The sequence below is a fragment of the Syzygium oleosum genome, unplaced genomic scaffold, assembly GCF_021117445.2.
Source record: "Syzygium oleosum isolate NSW1041296 unplaced genomic scaffold, Sole_v2.1 Sole_v2.62, whole genome shotgun sequence".
Lineage (NCBI taxonomy): Eukaryota > Viridiplantae > Streptophyta > Magnoliopsida > Myrtales > Myrtaceae > Syzygium > Syzygium oleosum.
This window is the reverse complement of record NW_026607546.1, coordinates 167,004-187,284: the sequence shown is the minus strand read 5'-3', so window position 1 is coordinate 187,284 and position 20,281 is coordinate 167,004. Positions and strand designations below refer to the sequence as shown.

Here is a 20,281-nt window from a genome sequence, read left to right as displayed (position 1 = left end):
GCTGTCGGAGACGAATCGCGGCCACCGGAGCCGACCAAGTCGTCGGAGGAGGTCGAAATCCCTCGATTTTTGTTATGCCCCCCATCTGTTCGATGAAATCCTCAAAGAGGTTGGGTTTGTTTTTGCTTGCCGGTCGAAGAGTGGGTAGTCGGACGGCGGGCCCGGTCATCGGAGAAGGTAGGTTGAGGCTTATGAGGTGGAGACCCAAGCCATAGGTGGCCTGGTCGTCCGGCAAGATCGCCGGATCTTGCCGGCCAAGGCTCTCGCGTGTCCAGACACGCGGGAACCGTCCCTGGACCGGTTTGCAAGCCAAATAGGGCTAGTTTGACTTGAACGAACCGACACTATTTCATCTTTATCCACCGGACCGGGCCTGACCCGATCCATACAATGACCTGGGTTGACCCCTCGACTCGGGCCAGATCTGAAAATTCGACTCAGGTCAATGCCATGGGTTGAGTCCGTTGACTCGGGTTGGTTCTAACCGACCCGGATCCACCAACCTGACCCAGTTTTAATATAATATTATTATTTTATTTAAAAAATTAATGAAAAAAAAAATTTCGAATTTTTTTCTTTTTAAAATTAGGATATAATTCAGATATAAGTATTGTCTAATATTTTTCTAAATTATGTGACATATCTGAATGTTTTAAATTATTGTTGTATTATTATATATGTTGTTTTTTTAAATATGATTGCATAAATTATCATGTTTTAAATCAAATAGACCTATAAAACTATGCAGTAGGACTTTGCATGTTATATTCACCGTTGTTGTATTATTATGCATCTTGTGTTTTTAATATGATCGCATCAATTATTATGTTTTGAATGTTGTCGCCTTAGTTAGGGTTAGAACCCTAGACTGCATATCTATCTTGACTGCTAATCACTAATGATTGTGATTGTGCACTCGCTTGATCACTTCACATGTCAAGAGAAAAGTCCTAAAATCAATCTAAATTGCCTGATAAATATTTTCTGAAATGAATAAGATAAAAAGGTACCGAAAGGGCATTAGTTATTTAACTAGTGTAACCAAGTCCTCGAACTTATTTAATCTCTGGTTCGTAGAAGCAAACAATTCTCCCATTGTCTTGCTTGGGTGTCTAATTGGCCCATCATAAACCGATTAGTGGCGACTCCTAGATAAAAATCACTTGCAAGTTAAAAACCTAAACCCTAAGTCGCGATATGGTATGGGCTTGGGAGAGCCCGAGTTAAGTCCTGAACTTAGACTTAGCGCGTACCAAGCGAGACCCCTTTTTTTATGTTTAAAAAAATCGGAGGTCGGTTGCGACAATGATAAGATCTTTTATAAGTGAGCATATGATTCTTCGTTCCTTGCAAGTATTTGAGAACTTTCTTTGCAGCTTTCCAGTGATCTAATCCTAGATTACTTTGATACCTGCCCAGCATTCCGATAGCAAAATAGATGTCTAGTCCGGTGCAAGTTTGAGCATACATTAAGCTTCCAACAACAGATGCATAAGGAATTCTTTTCATTTGCTCTTGTTCCAATTTACTTTTCGGACATTGCATAAGGCTAAATTTGTCACCTTTCTGAATTGGAATTACTCCTGTTGAACATTTATCCATATTGAATCTCTCTAAAATTTTGTCAATATAAGCATTCTGAGACAACCCTAACAATCCTTGTGATCTATCACAGAATATTTCTATTTCGATCATATACGTTGCCTCTCCCATATCTTTCATTTCAAAATTCTTAGATAGAAATTTCTTGGTTTCATGTAACAAACCAAGATCATTAGTTGCAAGCAAAATGTCATCAACATACATAACTAGAAAAATAAACTTGCTTCCATTAACCTTTATATAGATACATCGATCAATGGTGTTTTCCTTAAATCCAAAAGAAGTTATGGTATCATTAAACTTAAGATACCATTGTCGGAAAGCTTGTTTAAGTCCATATATTGACTTCTTTAAGTTACACACTATGTGTTCCTTTCCTTTAACTGAAAAGCCCTTAGGCTGGTCCATATAAACCTCTTCCTCTAAATTCCCATTAAGAAAGGCAGTATTGACATCAATTTGGTATAACTCTAAATCGTAATGAGCCATCAAAGCCATAAAGATTCTAAGTGAGTCTTTCTTGGAGACAGGTGAAAAGGTCTCCTTATAGTCAATGCCTTCTTTCTGAGTAAAATCTTTAGCAACAAGTCTGGCTTTATATCGTTCGATATTATCTTTTAAGTCGTGCTTGGTCTTATAGACCCATTTACACCCGACCTTTTTGCATCCTTTAGGCAATTCAACGAGATTCCAGACTTGATTTTGATCTATAGATTTTTAACTCTTCTTTCATGGCATCAAACCATTCAGTAGAATCATCACATTTCATGGCTTGTGAAAATGAACCTAGATCATTACCAATTCCTAAGTCGATTTCTGACTCTTGTAGATAAACCACATAGTCATTAGAAATAGCCGGCCTCCTTTCTCTTTGAGATCTTCTTAATGTTATTTCTTGTGGCTCAACTACTGTAAGTTCAATATTGACAATTTCATTATGGTGTGTTTGATAATTTATTTGTTGTTCTCGATTACTATTGAGTTGAACTATAATATCAGGAACAACAACTTTAGAAATCTTAGGTAAAGGAACTTCTACCCTAACTTCTTGAATGCAAACATCACACATACTTTCACTCCCATTGATGTCAACATTTTCAATTAAACTAGCATTTCCAGATTCAATAATTCTTATACTATGATTAGGAAAGCAAAATCTATACTCTTTGGATTTCTTTGCATAACCAATGAAGTAACCACTGGTCGTTCTTAAATCCAATTTCTTTTCATGTGGATTGTAAATTCTTACTTCTGCTGGACAACCCCAAACATGTAGGTATCATAAACTAGGTTTCCTTCCCATTCACAGTTCAAAGGGAGTCTTTGGAACTGCCTTACTAGGAACCTTGTTTAATAAATACATAGAGATTTTTAATGCATACATCCACAATGATAAGGGTAGATATGAATAACTCATCATACTCCTAACCATTTCCATTAAAGTACAATTACACCTTTCTGCTGCACCATTTTGTTGTGGTGTACCTGACATCGTGTATTGAGCACGAATACCATGTCTTTCAAGGATTTTAGCAAATGGACCCGAACATTGTCCCGATTCACTATACTTTCCATGATATTCACCACCTCTATCCGACCTTACTATTTTCACATTTTTATCTAATTGCCTCTCAACTTCTTTAACATACACCTCAAGTGCATTCATTAATTGAGATTTATCATGCAGTAGATAAATGTAACCATAACATGAAATATCATCAATGAAGGTGATAAAATAACTTTCTCTGCCAAAAGATGGAACATCAAAAGGACCACATATATCAGTGTGTGTAATTTCAAGAAGCTTTGTGCTTCTTATGGCACCTTTCTTAGTGTATTTTGTTTGTTTACCTTTAATACAATCAATACACACTCCAAGATCAGTAAAATCCAAATTCGGAAGAATTTCATTCTTCACTAATCTTTGCATTCTTTCTTTGGATATGTGACCCAAACGTTTATGCCACAAGTAAGCAGAATCCTCATCAACTAAAGTTCGTTTAGTGCCAACATTATGAAGCAAGGTCATTAAGGTTTAAACAAAAGCATTATCAAGTTTAAACTTGTAGAGACCATCACATAAAATTCCAGTTCCAATAAGATTAATATTCTTAAAAAAACTGAAAGATCCATAACCAAACTTAAAAGAAAATCCCACTACATCTAGTTTTGGCAAAGAAACTAAATTGTGGGAAAATGTAGGTACATAAAGGATTCAAAACAAATCCAAATAATATCCGGTAGCTAAGATCAAGCGATAAGTGCCAATGCCTTCAACTGGAGCTTTGTTTTTATTCCTCGTGAACACATAGTTATCATTTGGCTTTATAATTTGGATCGAAAGAAATCCTTGCATCATATTTGAAACATGAGTGGTGACACCAGAATCAATCCACCAAGTATTATAAGGAACTTTAGTAAAGTTTGATTCAAAACATACTAAAGCACAAGGCTTACCTTTCTTTTCAAACCAAGCTTTATATTTCAGGCAATCTTTCTTCAAATGTCCAATTTTATTACAAAAGTGACACTTAATAAGATTGTGTTCCTTCTTGTGGATTTGAGAAGCCTTAAAAGAGTCATTCAAGTTGTGTAAACCTTTCTTCTTGCTCTTTCCACCTTTCATTTTGGAATTCTTTTCAGCTTCTTAATGACTTAAGAGATGAATAGAATGAACATTTTGATTCTTTATCTTTGTTTCCTCTTGAACAAGCATATTGGCCAATTCATTTACATTCCACTTATCCTTTATAGTGTTGTAATTCATCTGAAATGACCCATATTGTTCTCGAGGGAAGGAATTAAGTATGAACTATACTAAAAAGTACTCATCCACGTTCATTCTCAAAGTCCTTAATTTTGCTGCTAAGTTTGTCATCTCAAGTACATATTCATGCATGGTACGTGAACCATCATATTTCATGGTGGTCAAAGTGCTCATCAATGTACCAGCAAGTGACTTATCAGCAGTTTGAGAACGCTCTTCCACAGATTTCATAAATTTCTTAGCACTGTCAAGTTTGGGAAGAGTGGTCTTTAAGTTATTTGCAACTATCATTCGTATAAACATTAAGCTTATTCTGTTCGATCTTTTCCAAGTTTTATGGAAAGACTTTTCATTATCGCTACTCTCATCAGTAATAGCAGCTGGTTTCTCAACTTGAAGTGCTAAATCAAGATCCAGGACACCTAGGTGAAACTGGACTTGTTTACATCAATCAGAGAAATTCATTCCATTGAATAAAGGATAAGACGAAGCATGCGAATGAAGAGAAACAAGTACAGATACTGCAAATATGCAAGACAATTTCTCATACATTAATGCTTTGAAAACATCACATAATCAGATTCAAATTAAACAATACATGTACATTGTACTTCTCCTTTGGGTGATCCTACGATATACAAATATAAAAAAACATAATGATGCTAGTAACTTTTATTTGGAAATTATAAAAACACCTCATTAAAATTTATTTGCTATCTTTAGATATACAAACAAATCTAGCAAGACATATTAATTACCAACTATTATGTTCATGAATTATAAGAAATTGATTAACCTTTGGGTGAATTCCTAAGTTCTTATAATAAATGAATTTCAATATACCAATGACACCAATAAGGATATGAAATATATCAATATCAGTCATTGCATCAATCAATCATGGGTAATTGAATGAAGCTTTATACAATTTCAAAAATTCAACATACCTTAAGTTTGGCCACTTTGGTGACTAACAAACCATTCATAATTGAATTTCTTAAAATTGTAAAGAACAATAATTGTTTTATGCACAAACATTAACCAAATTGCATGCTTAGAGCAAAACCGTAAATTAATGCATAAGGGAAAAACTGTAAAATCAGAATTCCATAGGGGCAGAACTAGAAATTTAGCAGCCAAGGGCAAAATGGTAAATCAAAGCGGTCAAGGGTAGAAACGGAAATTCGCTGGCCAAGGGCAGAAGCGTAAATTTACACCAGGGGCAGAATCGTAAATAACGAGGAGAGGAGCAGTAGTGCACGTCCTGAGGCTTGCATGGGTGCGTGGAGTACACACACCAAGGCCTGCATGGGCGCATGCATTACACACGCGCAGGCGCACGTTGTGCGTGCGCCTGACCTGCAGCGTGCGCGTCACAAGCGTGGCGTGTGGTCCACGCGCCTTCTTCATCGCATCCATTCGCCATTTTTTTTTCTCGTGCTTGTTCGCCAATTTTTCTCCACTTTCGCTTCCATCGAAACCATTTTTTTTTGGTTAAACACCGAAACCATTTCAACAACAGACAAATAACAAGAAAAAACCAACATCATTTGACAAATTTAAACCCAAAAGCCATAATTGGAAAAATTATGAGATCCTAAACCGTGCTCTAATACCAATTATTAAGCGATAACCTAATTCTTTTATGCGGAGAGATTCTGAAATCCAGAATTTTAGATCTTCATGATTTTTCACAATAAGAAAGATGAAGACATATTTTTATCCATAGCGATGCCCCTTGAAGATAATTATTGCAGAAAAACGAAAAAAAATAAAGGAATCTGATTTCTCTCTCTCAACCCATTTTTCACTTAACGTTTCTTATCTGATGAAGGATAAAATGCAACAATTCATTCTTAGTGGTGGAGAGAGGACCAGACTCTATTTATATGGGCTATCAATCGGTGCCTTCCATCAAAGCACATTCCACTTCGTAAGAATCGCACCTCTTCGGAGGAATTGTAACTTCTGAATACAACAGTGTATTTTCATCTTTTTCATAACCAATACGTTTTAACACTTAAATAGTTATTAAACCATTAATTAATAACATCATGTGGGCCACAGTTATTCTTACATGAACTTGATAGTAAAGTTGAGGGTAAAATTAAGGAGTTTCTAAGTAGTCGTAGAGGCAATCGAATCCGAGGTGAGGATGAAGCTCGAAATCAATTCCATAACTCGGAGGGATCCGAATCGCCAACCCAGGAGGCAAGTCCATGAAAAAGACTTGGCAAACCGAGGCGGAAGAAACCATGACTATCCAACTGCAAGAACAAATGGAATAAGAGAAAATTACGTCGCCTGTTCTTAGATTGGAATGATGAAGTAAATAAATTTTTTGAGACGATGGATGGGCGAAAAAAGAGAGTTTACCAAGCTTAAAGGAGGTACTATTGTATGACACGATTGTCAATGCCTAAATTTTGGCTAGTCATTTAGAAATTTATTGCATAGAAAATTAAGAACCGATCTTGGTCCCTAGAAAAAATATTAGTTAATCTTCGTAAAAATTGCATATAATTTAGGGACATTCATTGTATTTTAATCGGACTAGCGTCAAGTGGTTCTGAGCTTAATTGAATGGACTGAGCCCATGAGGAAGGGCTCGGCCAAGCTCAAGGAGACAGTGCTGGCCGAAATTTCATGGATCGCAAGGGTTGTTCTTAGCTTTAATTGAGTTGAATTTAGCATGTTAGATTAAAAGGCTTTGAGTTTAATCAGAATAAGCCCTATGGGATCAAGCATGTCATTAATTGAGTCCGTAAAAGAGCAAAATTCGGCCAAGTCTAGGCGTAAAGTGCTGGTCGAAATTCACATGTAGGAAGGGGGCTCAGTCTATTAGCCAACCCCTAGGTGGTCCACTTTCGGGAGGCTCGTGATAATAATATGCCCCGAGACAATCTGCCACGCTAATGAAATCTAATCAAATGGAGATTTCTTATCACATACCATGAGCAATATTTATTCAATTAGCTTTAAAATTACGCGTGAACGTCTTTCTTCATCCCTGATTGGAAAAAATTTCTTATAAATATGGTCAATCACTCGCATTTATGTTTATTTAAATATGCATATTAATAATGTCCCTCGTTTGGAAAACTCCCACATGTCGATGTTGAACAAAACGAAAGAAGGGCATAGTAATAGCACTTCCATTATTCTCGATTTGCAATAGTTAAAATTCAGAAAGTTTAACTCATGACGACATATTCAATTTGTATACTCCTTATTGTCATTGAGGATATCTATAAATAACTTTCGTTTAATTCCATCCATCTTAGGAACAGCCATTCGAACCAAAGCCTAACTTTCCTCCAGCAACATCGTACACAACTTCAAACGTTTTCTGCTGCGTATTACCATATATGCCCAGATTGCTATCAGCACGATTCGGTGCAAAGGCTAGGCAAACTTGCGAGGCACTCGCGATGAAAAATATCCCTTTTGGGCCCAAATCTGCATCGACTCCCCCGGCAAAAGAGAATGTTATCAATGGGACCTTGATTGTGCTCTCTTTGCTGAAGTCATAGCATGTATCGAGAATGGAAAGCGCCGGCGCCATCGTGTAATTTGCCATCGCATTCCTGAAGGCAGTTCTCAAGGCACTGTAAGCTGTTGGAGGCAATCGGGTAATAACAGTTCCCGAGTCGATGATGGCGCCTCCACTTGAGAAAGCCATCGATGGTATCGATAGACGATTCCCTCCTAGAGTGATTCCTAGGATACTTATTCCGTAGAATTGCGTGCTTTGTGGAACCTTTGATAACGGCGTGAAGCTAACCGAGCTTGGTGCTCCGCCGTCCTTGCCGAAAGTCAAGTGTCCGGTGTAGCTAGTGGTAGAGGGCAAGCAGTAGGAGAAATACTTGCCATATTTGGCTGCAGTTTGTTCCACGAAGGAGATGCTGTTGTCAGAGAGTCCGACCAACCCTGCTGCTCTGCCAAAGAGGCCTGAGTTGTCCTGGCCACAGCCAAATTCGAAATTGTCGATCACCTCCGTTGGCGTTATAGTCAACTTCTCAGTTGCGAAGAAGCCCATCGAAAATGATTGATCGCCGTATGTAATGGAATATAGACATGTTGATCCGGAGCATCCCGAACCACCTAAAGATAGAGCACAACACAATGCTTTCATTAGTTCTAGTTATTCTTGTGATGGTTTTTCACTTTTAGAAACCATGATTTCTCGTCTATGCTTCAAGAAAATTCTAGTAAGACAACATAAGTATTAAGTATCTCAAATGTGGTGGATTATTACCAAGTTGAGAGCATGATGTCGAGGCGCACGAGATATTAGCATAGGATGACGATTGAGATGGGTTGAAGATCGGTTCGGACTGAGTGTAGCAAGATCCAATGCACGGCTCGCACTGGGTCCACGTGAGGCCGCTGCCAGTGTCAAATACGAGAGTGAGGTCCTTTTTTGGCATGCCGAGACCGATTGTCACTACGTAATTGCCAGTGCCGATGGTGAAGCCAGACTTTGCCGGAAGACTGACCATGGCCGAAGCTTTAAGGCCATCGCCGCGGTTGGAGGATTGGGACTGAATCCACTTGACCCTTGATTCATCTTGTAGCAGGACTTCAGTGTGATTTAGAGGATTGTGGTCTTGAACAAGGGGAGAGCATGGGCCATGCTTGTGAATTACTTCCAAGGTCGACTTTCGGCTGCTAGCTAAAATCATGTAATGTGAGAGTAAGAGATCATGTGAAGTACTTCGATGATAATGCATTTGTAAAAGAAAAGATTGTTCTATTTTTCCAGTCCACAAAGACTTACGTTTGGGTGTGGTCCACTCTGAAATAATCGGGATGAGAGTTAACTGGGGACCAAGTCCCTTTACTAAAATGCAGCAAAAGACTAGGCTTTTTGAATGGGACAGATCAATATGATCACCATCATTGTATGGCCAAGTCCCTCCGCAAAATGTAATATGAACCATTCGGCGCGAGCTAATGCAAAAGAGACGGATGACCTCCCTTATGTCTTCTTCTATAATTCTCTTCCCTCTTAATTTCCTCATTAATATAATCACACATTCATTGTTTTGAACAAATAGTTTAAAGCGAAGCCTGCTTTGCCAAAAGAAGTACTGTGTGAAATATAAGAAGAATCCATGGTCACTCACAGGTGCAAGGTATGACTTTCTATGACTAAGCGGAGAGCGGTATACTTTCCCTCCATCCCGTGGTTCATGTTTGATTATCACGGGCACCGAATTTAACCAATCTTGTTCATGTTCGAGTTCATTCATGATCCGAAAAATCACTTTTCCACCAAACATAAGTACAACACACACACATAACTGATTTATCGAACGATGAATAATTCCGTGGAGAGAGAGAGACCTTTGCTAGTGGAAGGCGAGCAAGAAGGAGAAGGCAATAGAGAGCTAACTGATACAGTGTGGCTTGCAATCTTCCCTTCTACTCCATAAGTATAACCTTTGTGCATGAAGCAAATCATGACCATATGGAGAGAGAGAAAGAGGCGAGCCCCGTTGAACACACAGAAAAATGAGCCCCCCATCGATCTGAAAGAGAAAAAATGAATTGCTTTGCCAAATTTATTGCCAATAGTGCTCTCCGGTTCAGCCTTTTATATAGGATTTTCGACCTGCAATTGCATCAGATTATGAAGCCATACACGTCATCCTTCCTCAAATTAATTACATCATTCCGTCAATTCTGTCATATTTTTATTTAGTACCATTTGGTTATTGGAGGAACGAGCAACCATTAGGCATAAGTCGGGAAATTTGTCCAAAAAGTCCTAAATCTATTGCGTTTTTGCCAATTCAGTCATAAACCATTTAATTTTGCCAATTGAGTTCTAAACATTTTTAAGTTTTGCTAATTGAGTCCATCCGACCAATTTTGGCCGGAAATCACTAACATAGCAATCCAGTCAGTGCCAGCGTCCTATATGGCACGCCAGCGGTGACATGGATAAATTTTAATAATATTTTAATATTTTTCAAATTTTTATTAATATTAATATTTTCTTTTTGAATTTTTATCAGCCCACCAGCCCTTTGAACTAAAAAAGAAAAAATAAAAAGAAAATAAAATATAAAAAATTCAAAAGAAAACATTAAAATATTATTAAAAATTATTCATGTCAACGTCGGCCATGCCGCATAGGACGGTCGACGTCTATGTCAGCAATTTCCGGCCAATTTTGACCAGATGAACTCAATTGGCAAACTTAAAAAGGTTTAGGACTTGATTGGCAAAATTATAAGGTTTAGGACTGAATTGACAAAAATTTAATAGGTTTAGGACTTTTTGGACAATTGTCCCGGTCGCTTTCTTCCACTCAAATTCATTTTTGTTGATAAACAACAACTATTGAGCATGAGAGCCAGTCAAATCTCTGAAGAGAGAAACTAAGTTTTTCTCCGATCCAGTGACAGAGAATCCAATCATACTTCTGATTGGTGAATTACTAATAATTCGTATGCGAACTTAGCCAAAATTAAATGTTAGCCAAACTTAACAAATTGGACGAAATATTTTATTTACTTTTGAAAGATGACCTAATTAAATTAACTAAAGGCCAAGTAAAGAATATTTAGTAAACAAAATATATTGTAAGTGACACCATTCGTGTAGCTCTAACATAGTTAATTATATTGCTTTCAAGAAAATTGAAGATGCAATATGGCATGGAAAATGAATCGAATGATTGATAAATCATTACATTGTTTTGAAAGGAGGCATAAGTTGACACCCGAAAATGACTAACTTTTGGTTATTATTAACAAGCGATAGACTTGGTCGATGAGAGTAGAGTTTGGTCAAAATTGAAAATCATCAATGAACAGAACAATCGACAACTTGAAGGGAGTCAACAACTTGTCAATGAAGTCATCAACGACATACAACGTGAAAGTTACCGATGAGAGTCTTCATCAAAACTTAGGAAGTTGATCAACAATGTCATCAACATCGAGCAATCGATATAAAAACATAATTACTGGGATGTTGTGTTTATTGTCGCTATTTTAGGATTTTTATAAGTTCTTGTAGATTAGTGTTATAGGAGATTGTGTAACTTCTTATAACTGCCGATAGAATTAGAAAATTATTTCTTTATTCAAATGTAGTAACTACTGTTTATAATTGTCTTATCAATACCCCGAGCGTATTCATTGTGAAACCATCATCAATTATCTAGAACATATTCCCGATGTACTTTTATCAGTTTATTAATGTCAATGTATTTTCAATTTCTATCATTTGCATTCTTTTATCATATAATTCATTATTCTTCTGCTTTATTGCGCGATTGCATTCCTGTCTGAACTCACCACTGAACCCCCCATTTCATTGAAACCAAAGATTAACTTTTTAATGAAAGATTTTTCACTATTTGGGTCGACACCCATTTAGAGCGAAATACTTTAGTTAGCTTTAGATTATGAATTAATATTGAGATTAGTAAGTTATTGCCAAGTTCTGGCATTTCTTCCCCTTTACTGTGTCTTATATTTGATTTCCTTCCTTTTCTTGCTATCCCATTTGTCGCCCATTTCTACGATTCTCATAAGTGTTTTGCTACCCGATTCTGTCCGACACCAGTTTGTCCTTTCTTTCTATCTTATTCTTCTCCCCTTTCTACGATACTAAAACCTATCTAGACTGTCTTTGTTATTTGCTTTCGTTCTGCATCAATTTGGCATCGGAGTAAAAGTTCTAAAGTCATTTGCTTACGTGGATGCCCGCCGACCATAGGCAAGGGCCTCCGCACCCTTGCCCAGATCCAGGTGAGGGTCACAGCCCCCTCACTTGTAGCCAGGGCCCCGGCGACCCTAGCAGCCGGAAATCCGATGAAGGAAAAAAAAGAAAAAGAAAAGAAGAGAAAGATAAAAAGAAAGAAAAATTCTAAAATTTTGAAAAATTTGCAAAAATCGTTCACATTAGCGCCGGCTAACCTTGCCATGTAAGATGATCGGCGTTGACTGGGCATCCATATAAGCATTTGGCCAAAAGGACTACATTGGCAAATCGCCAAAAAGGTTTAGGACTAAATTGGACATCGTACAATAGGTTTAAGACTTTTTGGACAATTATCCATGTTTACTTTTAATGGCAAGAAATTGTATTGTTACCTTCTAAGCCTAAAGCTTCTCCCAAGATAACTAGGCCTAATCTTTCGAATTCATCACCTAAATCATTTGTTTCCGATTCTGAAAACTTTCAAATTTTTCCATCCAAAGAAATCAACGATAATTTTTTCTTTGCCAATCCAGTCATTCCTCAGGGAGATTGTCGATTTCTGATTCTTCAGTCGAATCCCCCAATTTTTCGTTCTCCAAATGCTCAGCTGATCTTTCAGACGTTTGGATTTGATGAAATTGCAAAAATCGATTTCCAAAATGTCTTTATTGCTCGGCTGTGAAATTATTCATGACCGATCAATTAAAGAAAATTCTTATGGCCCAATATTTCTCTTGTAAGTTTGAGTCTTTTGAGTTTCTTGACTTACCTCATAATTGGTAATACTAATGCAACACTCAAGGGTGGCAAATTTATGCCTAGCGAAACTATTTCGGAGGAATTTACATCTCGAGATTTCTTTTCAGGAGATTCAATCAAGACAAATTTCTTTTCAAAACTACCTCATTCTTTTAAGGGGATTGATTAGGGAAAGTGTGCTACTGCTATTGATAGTGATGTGAAGAAAGTTCAAAGTTCAAAGGGTGTCCACACGGTTTGATTCCCCATTTGCGAAGCAATTTTATTACTTTGCTTGTTGAGAAGTATGTCCACGCAGCTCGCACGAGTCGAGTTCTATCCGATGGGGGCAAAATGCTGAAGAATTAGAATTACACCGAGATTATGCTTTTAATTAACTTTTCGATCTTTAATATATACTATTCTTCGCTCATTAAGAATTTAGTTGATTATGTTTCATTTTTAATAGTTATCCAAATTTGAAATTAGGTCTGCCAATTGCACTGTATATATATCGGTGTTAATGCATTTCTTTAGTTAGCTTTTGATTATGAATTGATATTGAGTTTATTGAGTTGCGGCCAAACTTTGGGATTTCTTCCCATTTCTTCTGTCTTTTAACTGATTTCCTTCCCTTTCTTGGTATCCCATTTTTCTCCGATCTCAACAGATTTTCGATCTTGTTTTGCTACCAGCTTCCATCCTCCATTGATTTCCATTTCAGGTGCATTTGTTTCGCGGAAGATGAATGGAAAACATTTTCCTAAAGAAGATTGTTTGTATAACTTATAAAAATAAATGAATAAAAATTTTTTTTATTGTCTACAAAAATGTTCAGACATAAATTGATGTGGATAATAAAATCATTTTTTATTGACTAATTATTTCAAGCGACAGAAGCGATTAGTTTTAGGAAATTTTTTCTCAATCATTCATTTCCCGTGAAACAAACGAAGCCTTTGTGCTATCCTATTTTCCTCCCCTTTCTATGATTTTAATCCTATCTTGATCATCTTTTGTTAAGCGCTTCCATTCTGCATCAGTTTCAATTTATATCAATGATAATTTTCACATGTTTGAAGGAGTGAAAATTCATATTTGTTTGAGGATTTAATTAACAGAAAGATTAAAGATAATGAACTCTTAATTATACGTGACAAATTCGATTATGGATATAAGATTACATATGTAGACATTTGGAACGTAGTTGACATGTCATTGATTTTAGGAGTCGGTAGTGCTTTCTCAATTAATCGAGCCTATTCCCAAAACTAAGACTGATGTTGAAACCAGCGAGTAGGATTTAATGTCCTATCTATTTCGTAGAAAATACATGATTTGAAAAACATTTTCTTAAAAATGATTGTTTATATCCCTTGAAATAATTAGTCTAAAAAAGTTTTCATTATCAATAATAATTTATGTTAAAATATTTTCGTTTATGATGAAAATATTTTTCATTCATTCATTTTTATGATAGATAAAAATGATCATCTTTAAACAAATACTTTTCAAATTATTCATGTTTTGTGAAACAAGCAGAGCCTAAATCAAGAACTTCGGAGAAAAATTTAAATATGAAATAACATTTCTAAAGATATTTAGTTATCTTCCATATATATTTATGATATTTTCTCTAATTTTCAATATCTATTTTGATTATACATAATTGATTTGATTTTCTTTGATTTCCTTAGATAGTTATCTATTGAAGCCTATAAATAGGCTCTCCATGTACTCTTTTCTATACATCGAAATATACAAAAAAACACTTCAATTTCTCTTTCCGCATTGTTATTCTCAACTAACAATAAAAAATAAAATGGGGGATGTGAACCAAGTGGGAAGGGTCCGAAGTTCATGTCGAGGAAAAGTCATTCGCGACGTGCGACGTAGAATCTCCGTCGAATTTATTACCGAACGTATCCAAAGGGTTTGAGCCGACAAATATGTCATTGTCTTTGATGAAAATATGTGGTGTGAACGACAGTCTCATGCATGATCTGCTGAAAAAAGTGTGGGGACGGCATGTGATTGGTCATATCAGTTAGGACAAGTCTCTTTATTACCGAAGGGATAATGAGAAAAGGGATAATGAGACAGAGAGTGCATGAACTTTGATATAATATTCAATATTATCTTTGAATTTTTAATTTATTCAAAATAATCCCCGAATTTTAACTTAATATTCAATCTGATCCCTGAATTTTTGGTACATGTTCAATGTAGTCCCTAAACTATATAAAAATGTTCAATGTAGTACTTCCATTAATTCAAATTCAGGGACTATATTGAACAGAACAATCGACAACTTGAAGGGAATCAACAACTTGTCAATGAAATCATCAACGACATACAACGTGAAAGTTACCGACGAGAGTCCTCATCAAAACTTAGGAAGTTGATCAACAATATCATCAACATCGAGCAATCGATATGAAAACATAACTGCTGGGATATTGTGTTTATTGCCGCTATTTTAGGATTTTTATAAGTTCTTGTAGATTGGTGTTGTTAGATAATAGGAGATTGTGTAACTTCTTATAACCGTTGATAGAATTAGAAAATTATTTCTTTATTCAAATGTAGTAACTATTGTCTATAATTGTCTTATAAGTGTTGAGGAAAACTCCTATTGATTTTGAAGATGACAAAACCTTCTATGTTATTGTAAATCTGATACTTATTCTGAACAATTTTATTCCAGGACTGTATATTCGGAAGATAAGAAGAAAGTTATTCGAGACTTTACAATACATCAAGTATGGTTATAAAGACCCACATAATCGAAGTTCGAAATTCAAACTCGAAGTTATTCGGATGCAAATGCGAAGCGAAGTTATTCGAGATGCGAGATGCGGACGAAGAAATTATTCGAGGACTTGACGGACGAGGTTCTTCGAGATGCGAACGAGAATTTCTTCGAGATGCGAGAATCGAACGTAACACAACAACTAGTGATCTAGCATGGATTTCACAGAAGGAATGTTCTGATTGTCTCAATCTAAATCAAATTGATTGACAATCAAACATCACGACAGGAATGCATTACAACGGACAAAGCTCTACTTATGGAAACCAAGATTCTGATTGTATGGGCGACCAGAATCAGCGGGATTCAGAATCTGTTATTCAACGGCTACTCAATCCTTTGTATACAAATCTGTCCAAAGTGAAGATTGGAAGATGATCCTCTGAATGCTGTCCAAACGGCTAGTTTTGGAAGTAGAGGAGTATTTAAGGAGGTCAACGAGCAGCAGAAAAAATACAGAATCAAGAATCAACAAGTCCAAAGTCTGAGCATACTCCAATCATTTCTCTTGTCGTTCTGAGCAAAACATTAAGATCTTGAGGGATACTTTGTAAGAGTGATTGTGTGAGATAGAGAGTCCTATCATACACAAGAGTATTGACTCTCAGAAGTTGTAATTCCTCTTGATTACATAGTGAAATCCAGCCAGTAGGCTGTAAGCGTGGGAGAGTGGACGTAGGCTTGCTATAAGCCGAACCACTATAAACTTGTGTGCAGTTTTTCTATCCCTTAACTCTTACTTTACATACTGCACATCAAGAGCACCGTCTATATAATCTGTCTTGAATCTGAATTTTATTCAGACTCTTCTGTGATTTACTTTGTTTCCGCATAAATTTTCTAAAATTGTTTTAGATCACCTATTCACCCCCCTCTAGGTGATCCTTGCTAGCTACATCAATTGGTATCAGAGCGGGTTGCTCATTTATTGAAGTGTTTTACTTCTGAGTTAACGATCTATATGGCTAGCTATGGTGCTCCAGGGCTCATTGAAGGACAGAGCAACAACAGACCACCATATTTCGATGGCAAGGAATATAGTGTCTGGAAGAATAAGATGAAGGCATTCATAAAGTCAATTGATCACATGCAATGGGATGTCATCATCAGAGGAGTCAATCCAAGATCTTCTGGTTCAAAAGAAAAGGCAGAAGCAAGCATAACAACAGATCCTCCATTATCTCAAACTGAGATATCCAAAAGAGAAACTTTAGATTCCAAAGCAATTTATTCTCTCTATTGTGCTTTATCTCCTATTGAATATAAAAAAATTGCTGCTTGTGAATCAGCTAAGGAAATCTGGGATACTCTCCTTGTCACTTATGAAGGAACAGATCGAGCCAAGGAAACTCAAATCAATCTTTTGCTTGGTCAATATGAATCATTCAAAATGAAGCCTGGAGAATCAATTGCTGATTTGTATGACAGGTTTACTGATATAGTAAACGGTCTTGCTTATCAAGGACAACCAGTTCCGGATGCAATGAAAGTCAACAAACTCCTGAGAGGACTGACAAATCAGTGGGATACCATCAAAACATATCTTCGAGAAACACAAAGGATCAAGCCTCTAACAGTGAATGAGTTAATTGGAACTCTTCAATCATATGAGACTGAGAAACGGAATGAGGAGATTGAATCCAAAGGTAATAAATCAATTGCTTTGAAGACTAACATTGATTCTGATGCAGATTCTGAAGATGAAGACGTTGATGATGAAGAACTAGCTCTCTTTATAAAGAAATATAAGAAAATGAAGATCAAAGGAAGAAACCTCAAAGGTAAGAAGCCCTTTGAGAAGAAGAAATCTTTTGATGACACTGATAGATCGAAAGATGTTATATGCTTTCACTGTAAGAAACGTGGACATATCAAGCCAAATTGTCCACTTCTGAAAAAGAAGACCAAGTTTGAGAAAGCAAAGAAGGCCTTAAAAGCAGAAACCTGGAGTGACACAGAGTGTGAAGACAGTGATGAAGATATCTCAAATTTCTGTCTAATGGCTAAGTCAGATTCAGACCTAGACTCAGATTCAGATTCTGATCCCAAAGTGGAAATTGAGGTAAAACATTCTGACATGCCTATTGAAGTATCAAATTACATTGATGAATTATGCTTTGAATTCAAGACTGCTCTTAAATGCATCTCTTCTTTGAAAAAGGAAAATTCATCACTGAGGCAACAGGATGTTTCACAAAAAGAGAAAATCGATTTCCTTCAAAAAGAATTTCATCAAGTCAAGGAAAGTCGAGATCTTCTTTCCAAAGAAAATGCGGTTTTGAAAAAGCAAGTTTCAGAAATTATTTCCAAGTTTTCAAAGGGTTCAGAAACCTTGAAGCATATCCTTTCTATTCAAATTCCTTACTACAACAAATCTGGTCTCGGATTTGTGAAGGAAAGTGATAGCTTGATTGATTTTCCAAAGGTCAAGGAGAGATTAAAACAAAGACCTCCTCGACAAGCTTATAAAAATCATTTCAAAAGGAATTTTGTAAAACCTGTTGGCCGAAGTGCACTCAAGTGCTCAAAATGTGGAGATCCACAACATTTTGAGAATGAATGTCCTAAGGTCTGGAGACCTGTTAGAAGAGATTTTGTTAAGACAGCGTATACTAATACTCAAGGACCCAAACAAATTTGGGTACCAAAGAAAGCTTGAGATGTTGTGATTTTTGCAGGTTACCACAAAGAGAAAAAGGAAGTGGTACCTAGACAGTGGATGTTCTAGACATATGACAGGAGATCCAAGCATATTCGCTGATCTACACAGTCTGAATGGTGGAAAAGTTTCTTTTGGAGGAAATACCAAAGGAAAAATTGTTGGCAAAGGAACAGTTGAAATTGGAGGACTTACAATCAATGATGTCTCTTTGGTGAAAGGACTCAACTACAACTTGATAAGCATAAGCCAACTATGCGATACAGGTTTCAGAATCAATTTTCAAGAAGATACATGCTCAGGGACAAGCAAAGATTCTTCTCAAACATTTACAGGAAGAAGACATGGTAATATTTATCTTCTAGATGTCAATCCAATCTCCACCCATTGCTTAATCTCAATCAAAGAGGATGAAGATTTATGGCATAGAAGATTGGGGCATATCAGTATGAAACAAATCTCAAAGATCTCAAACAAGAAACTGGTTCGAGGTCTACCAGATTTGAAATACAAGAAAACAGAGTTATGCAATGCCTGCACTCTAGGAAAACAAGTAAGAAGTTCTTTCAAGTCTATACATCATGTTTCCACTAATCGTGCTTTGCAGCTTCTTCATATGGATCTATTTGGACCAACCAGAACACAGAGTATTAGTGGTAAGAAATATTGCTTAGTCATTGTTGATGACTTCACAAGATTTACTTGGGTGTTCTTTCTTGCTCATAAAAATGAAGCATTTTCATATTTTTCAAAATTTGCAAAAAGAGTTCAGAATGAAAAAGGCTATTCCATTTCCAGCATTAAAACTGATCATGGGGGAGAATTTGAAAATCAAAGTTTTTCAAACTTTTGTGAGGAAAATGGCTTTCAACACAATTTTTCTACTCCTTATACACCAGAACAAAATGGTGTTGTGGAGAGGAAAAATCGTTCTTTGCAAGAAATGGCAAGAACTCTGTTGATTGAAAGCAAAATTCCTTTTCATTTCTCGGGCGTATGCGCTTTTACAAAGATGTTATATCATTAATGTAGTTTTTCTCGTACCTATTCTTGAGAAAACCCCCTATGAGCTTTTCAAAGGTAGAAAGCCCAACATTTCATATTTTCGTGTGTTTGGTTGTAAATGCTATATTCTGAAAAATCCAAATGACCGCACTGGTAAGTTTGATGAGAAAGCAGATGAAGGATTTTTCCTTGGATATTCTACTTCAAGTAAAGCATACAGAGTCTTCAACAAGAACTCTCAGACTGTTGAAGAATCAATGAATGTAAAGTTTGAAGAAAACATTCAGACTCACAGAGATGAATCTGAACCATCTCCCAACATTCAAGATCTATCCGAAGATCATCAACAATCAGTCTCAGAAGAAAAAGAAGATATAATACAGACTCAACCAGAAAGTTCAGAGTCTGCAGATTTTCAGAAGGAAAAATTTGACAAAAACTGGAAACATAAATCCAGTCATCCGAAGAATCTCATCATTGGAGAAATAGAAGATGGCATCAAGACAAGATCCAAACACAAAGAGAACATCAGCAACTTGGCATTAATATCAGAAATAGAACCAAAAGAAGTTGGTGAAGCCTTATCAGATGAAAGCTGGATCGATGCTATGCAGGAGGAACTTCAGCAGTTCAGAATCAATAAAGTTTGGGAACTTGTGCCAAGACCCAAAAATTATCCAGTCATTAGAACAAAATGGATATTCAGAAACAAACTGGATGACAAAGGGAAAGTTACAAGAAACAAAGCAAGATTGGTTGCAAAAGGCTATTCTCAAAAAGAAGGCATAGATTATGATGAAACTTATGCACCAGTTGCAAGATTAGAAGCCATTCGGCTACTATTAGCTTATGCTTGTTTCCATAACTTTAAATTGTTTCAGATGGACGTGAAAAGTGCTTTTCTGAATGGATATATCAAAGAAGAAGTATATGTGGAACAACCACCAGGTTTCGAAGAACCTAGAAAGACTGATTA

General features: G+C 36.4%; 1 protein-coding gene across 1 annotated transcript; it reads right to left on the bottom strand.

Annotated features, from left to right (window-relative positions):
- Nucleotides 1–7,506: 7,506 nt before the first annotated feature.
- On the bottom strand, nucleotides 7,507–9,922 carry LOC115690393 (aspartyl protease family protein At5g10770-like). Its single transcript, XM_030616718.2, has 3 exons — nucleotides 9,719–9,922; nucleotides 8,628–9,044; nucleotides 7,507–8,473 (listed from the first exon to the last, which is right to left on the bottom strand). The coding sequence occupies exons 1-3, from the start codon at nucleotides 9,897–9,899 to the stop codon at nucleotides 7,650–7,652; spliced, it is 1,422 nt and encodes a 473-aa protein (XP_030472578.1). The 5' UTR covers nucleotides 9,900–9,922; the 3' UTR covers nucleotides 7,507–7,649.
- Between the last annotated feature and the right edge of the window lie 10,359 nt (nucleotides 9,923–20,281).

Bases quoted from the DNA above. Each gene is read 5' to 3' on its own strand.
- LOC115690393 (XM_030616718.2), bottom strand. From the start codon at position 9,899: ATGGGGGGCTCATTTTTCTGTGTGTTCAACGGGGCTCGCCTCTTTCTC. The intron at 9,045-9,718 runs GTCTCTCTCTCT...ACATGATTTTAG, and splicing joins CTCGCCTTCCACTAGCAAAG to CTAGCAGCCGAAAGTCGACC. The intron at 8,474-8,627 runs GTAATAATCCAC...CTCTATCTTTAG, and splicing joins GACATCATGCTCTCAACTTG to GTGGTTCGGGATGCTCCGGA.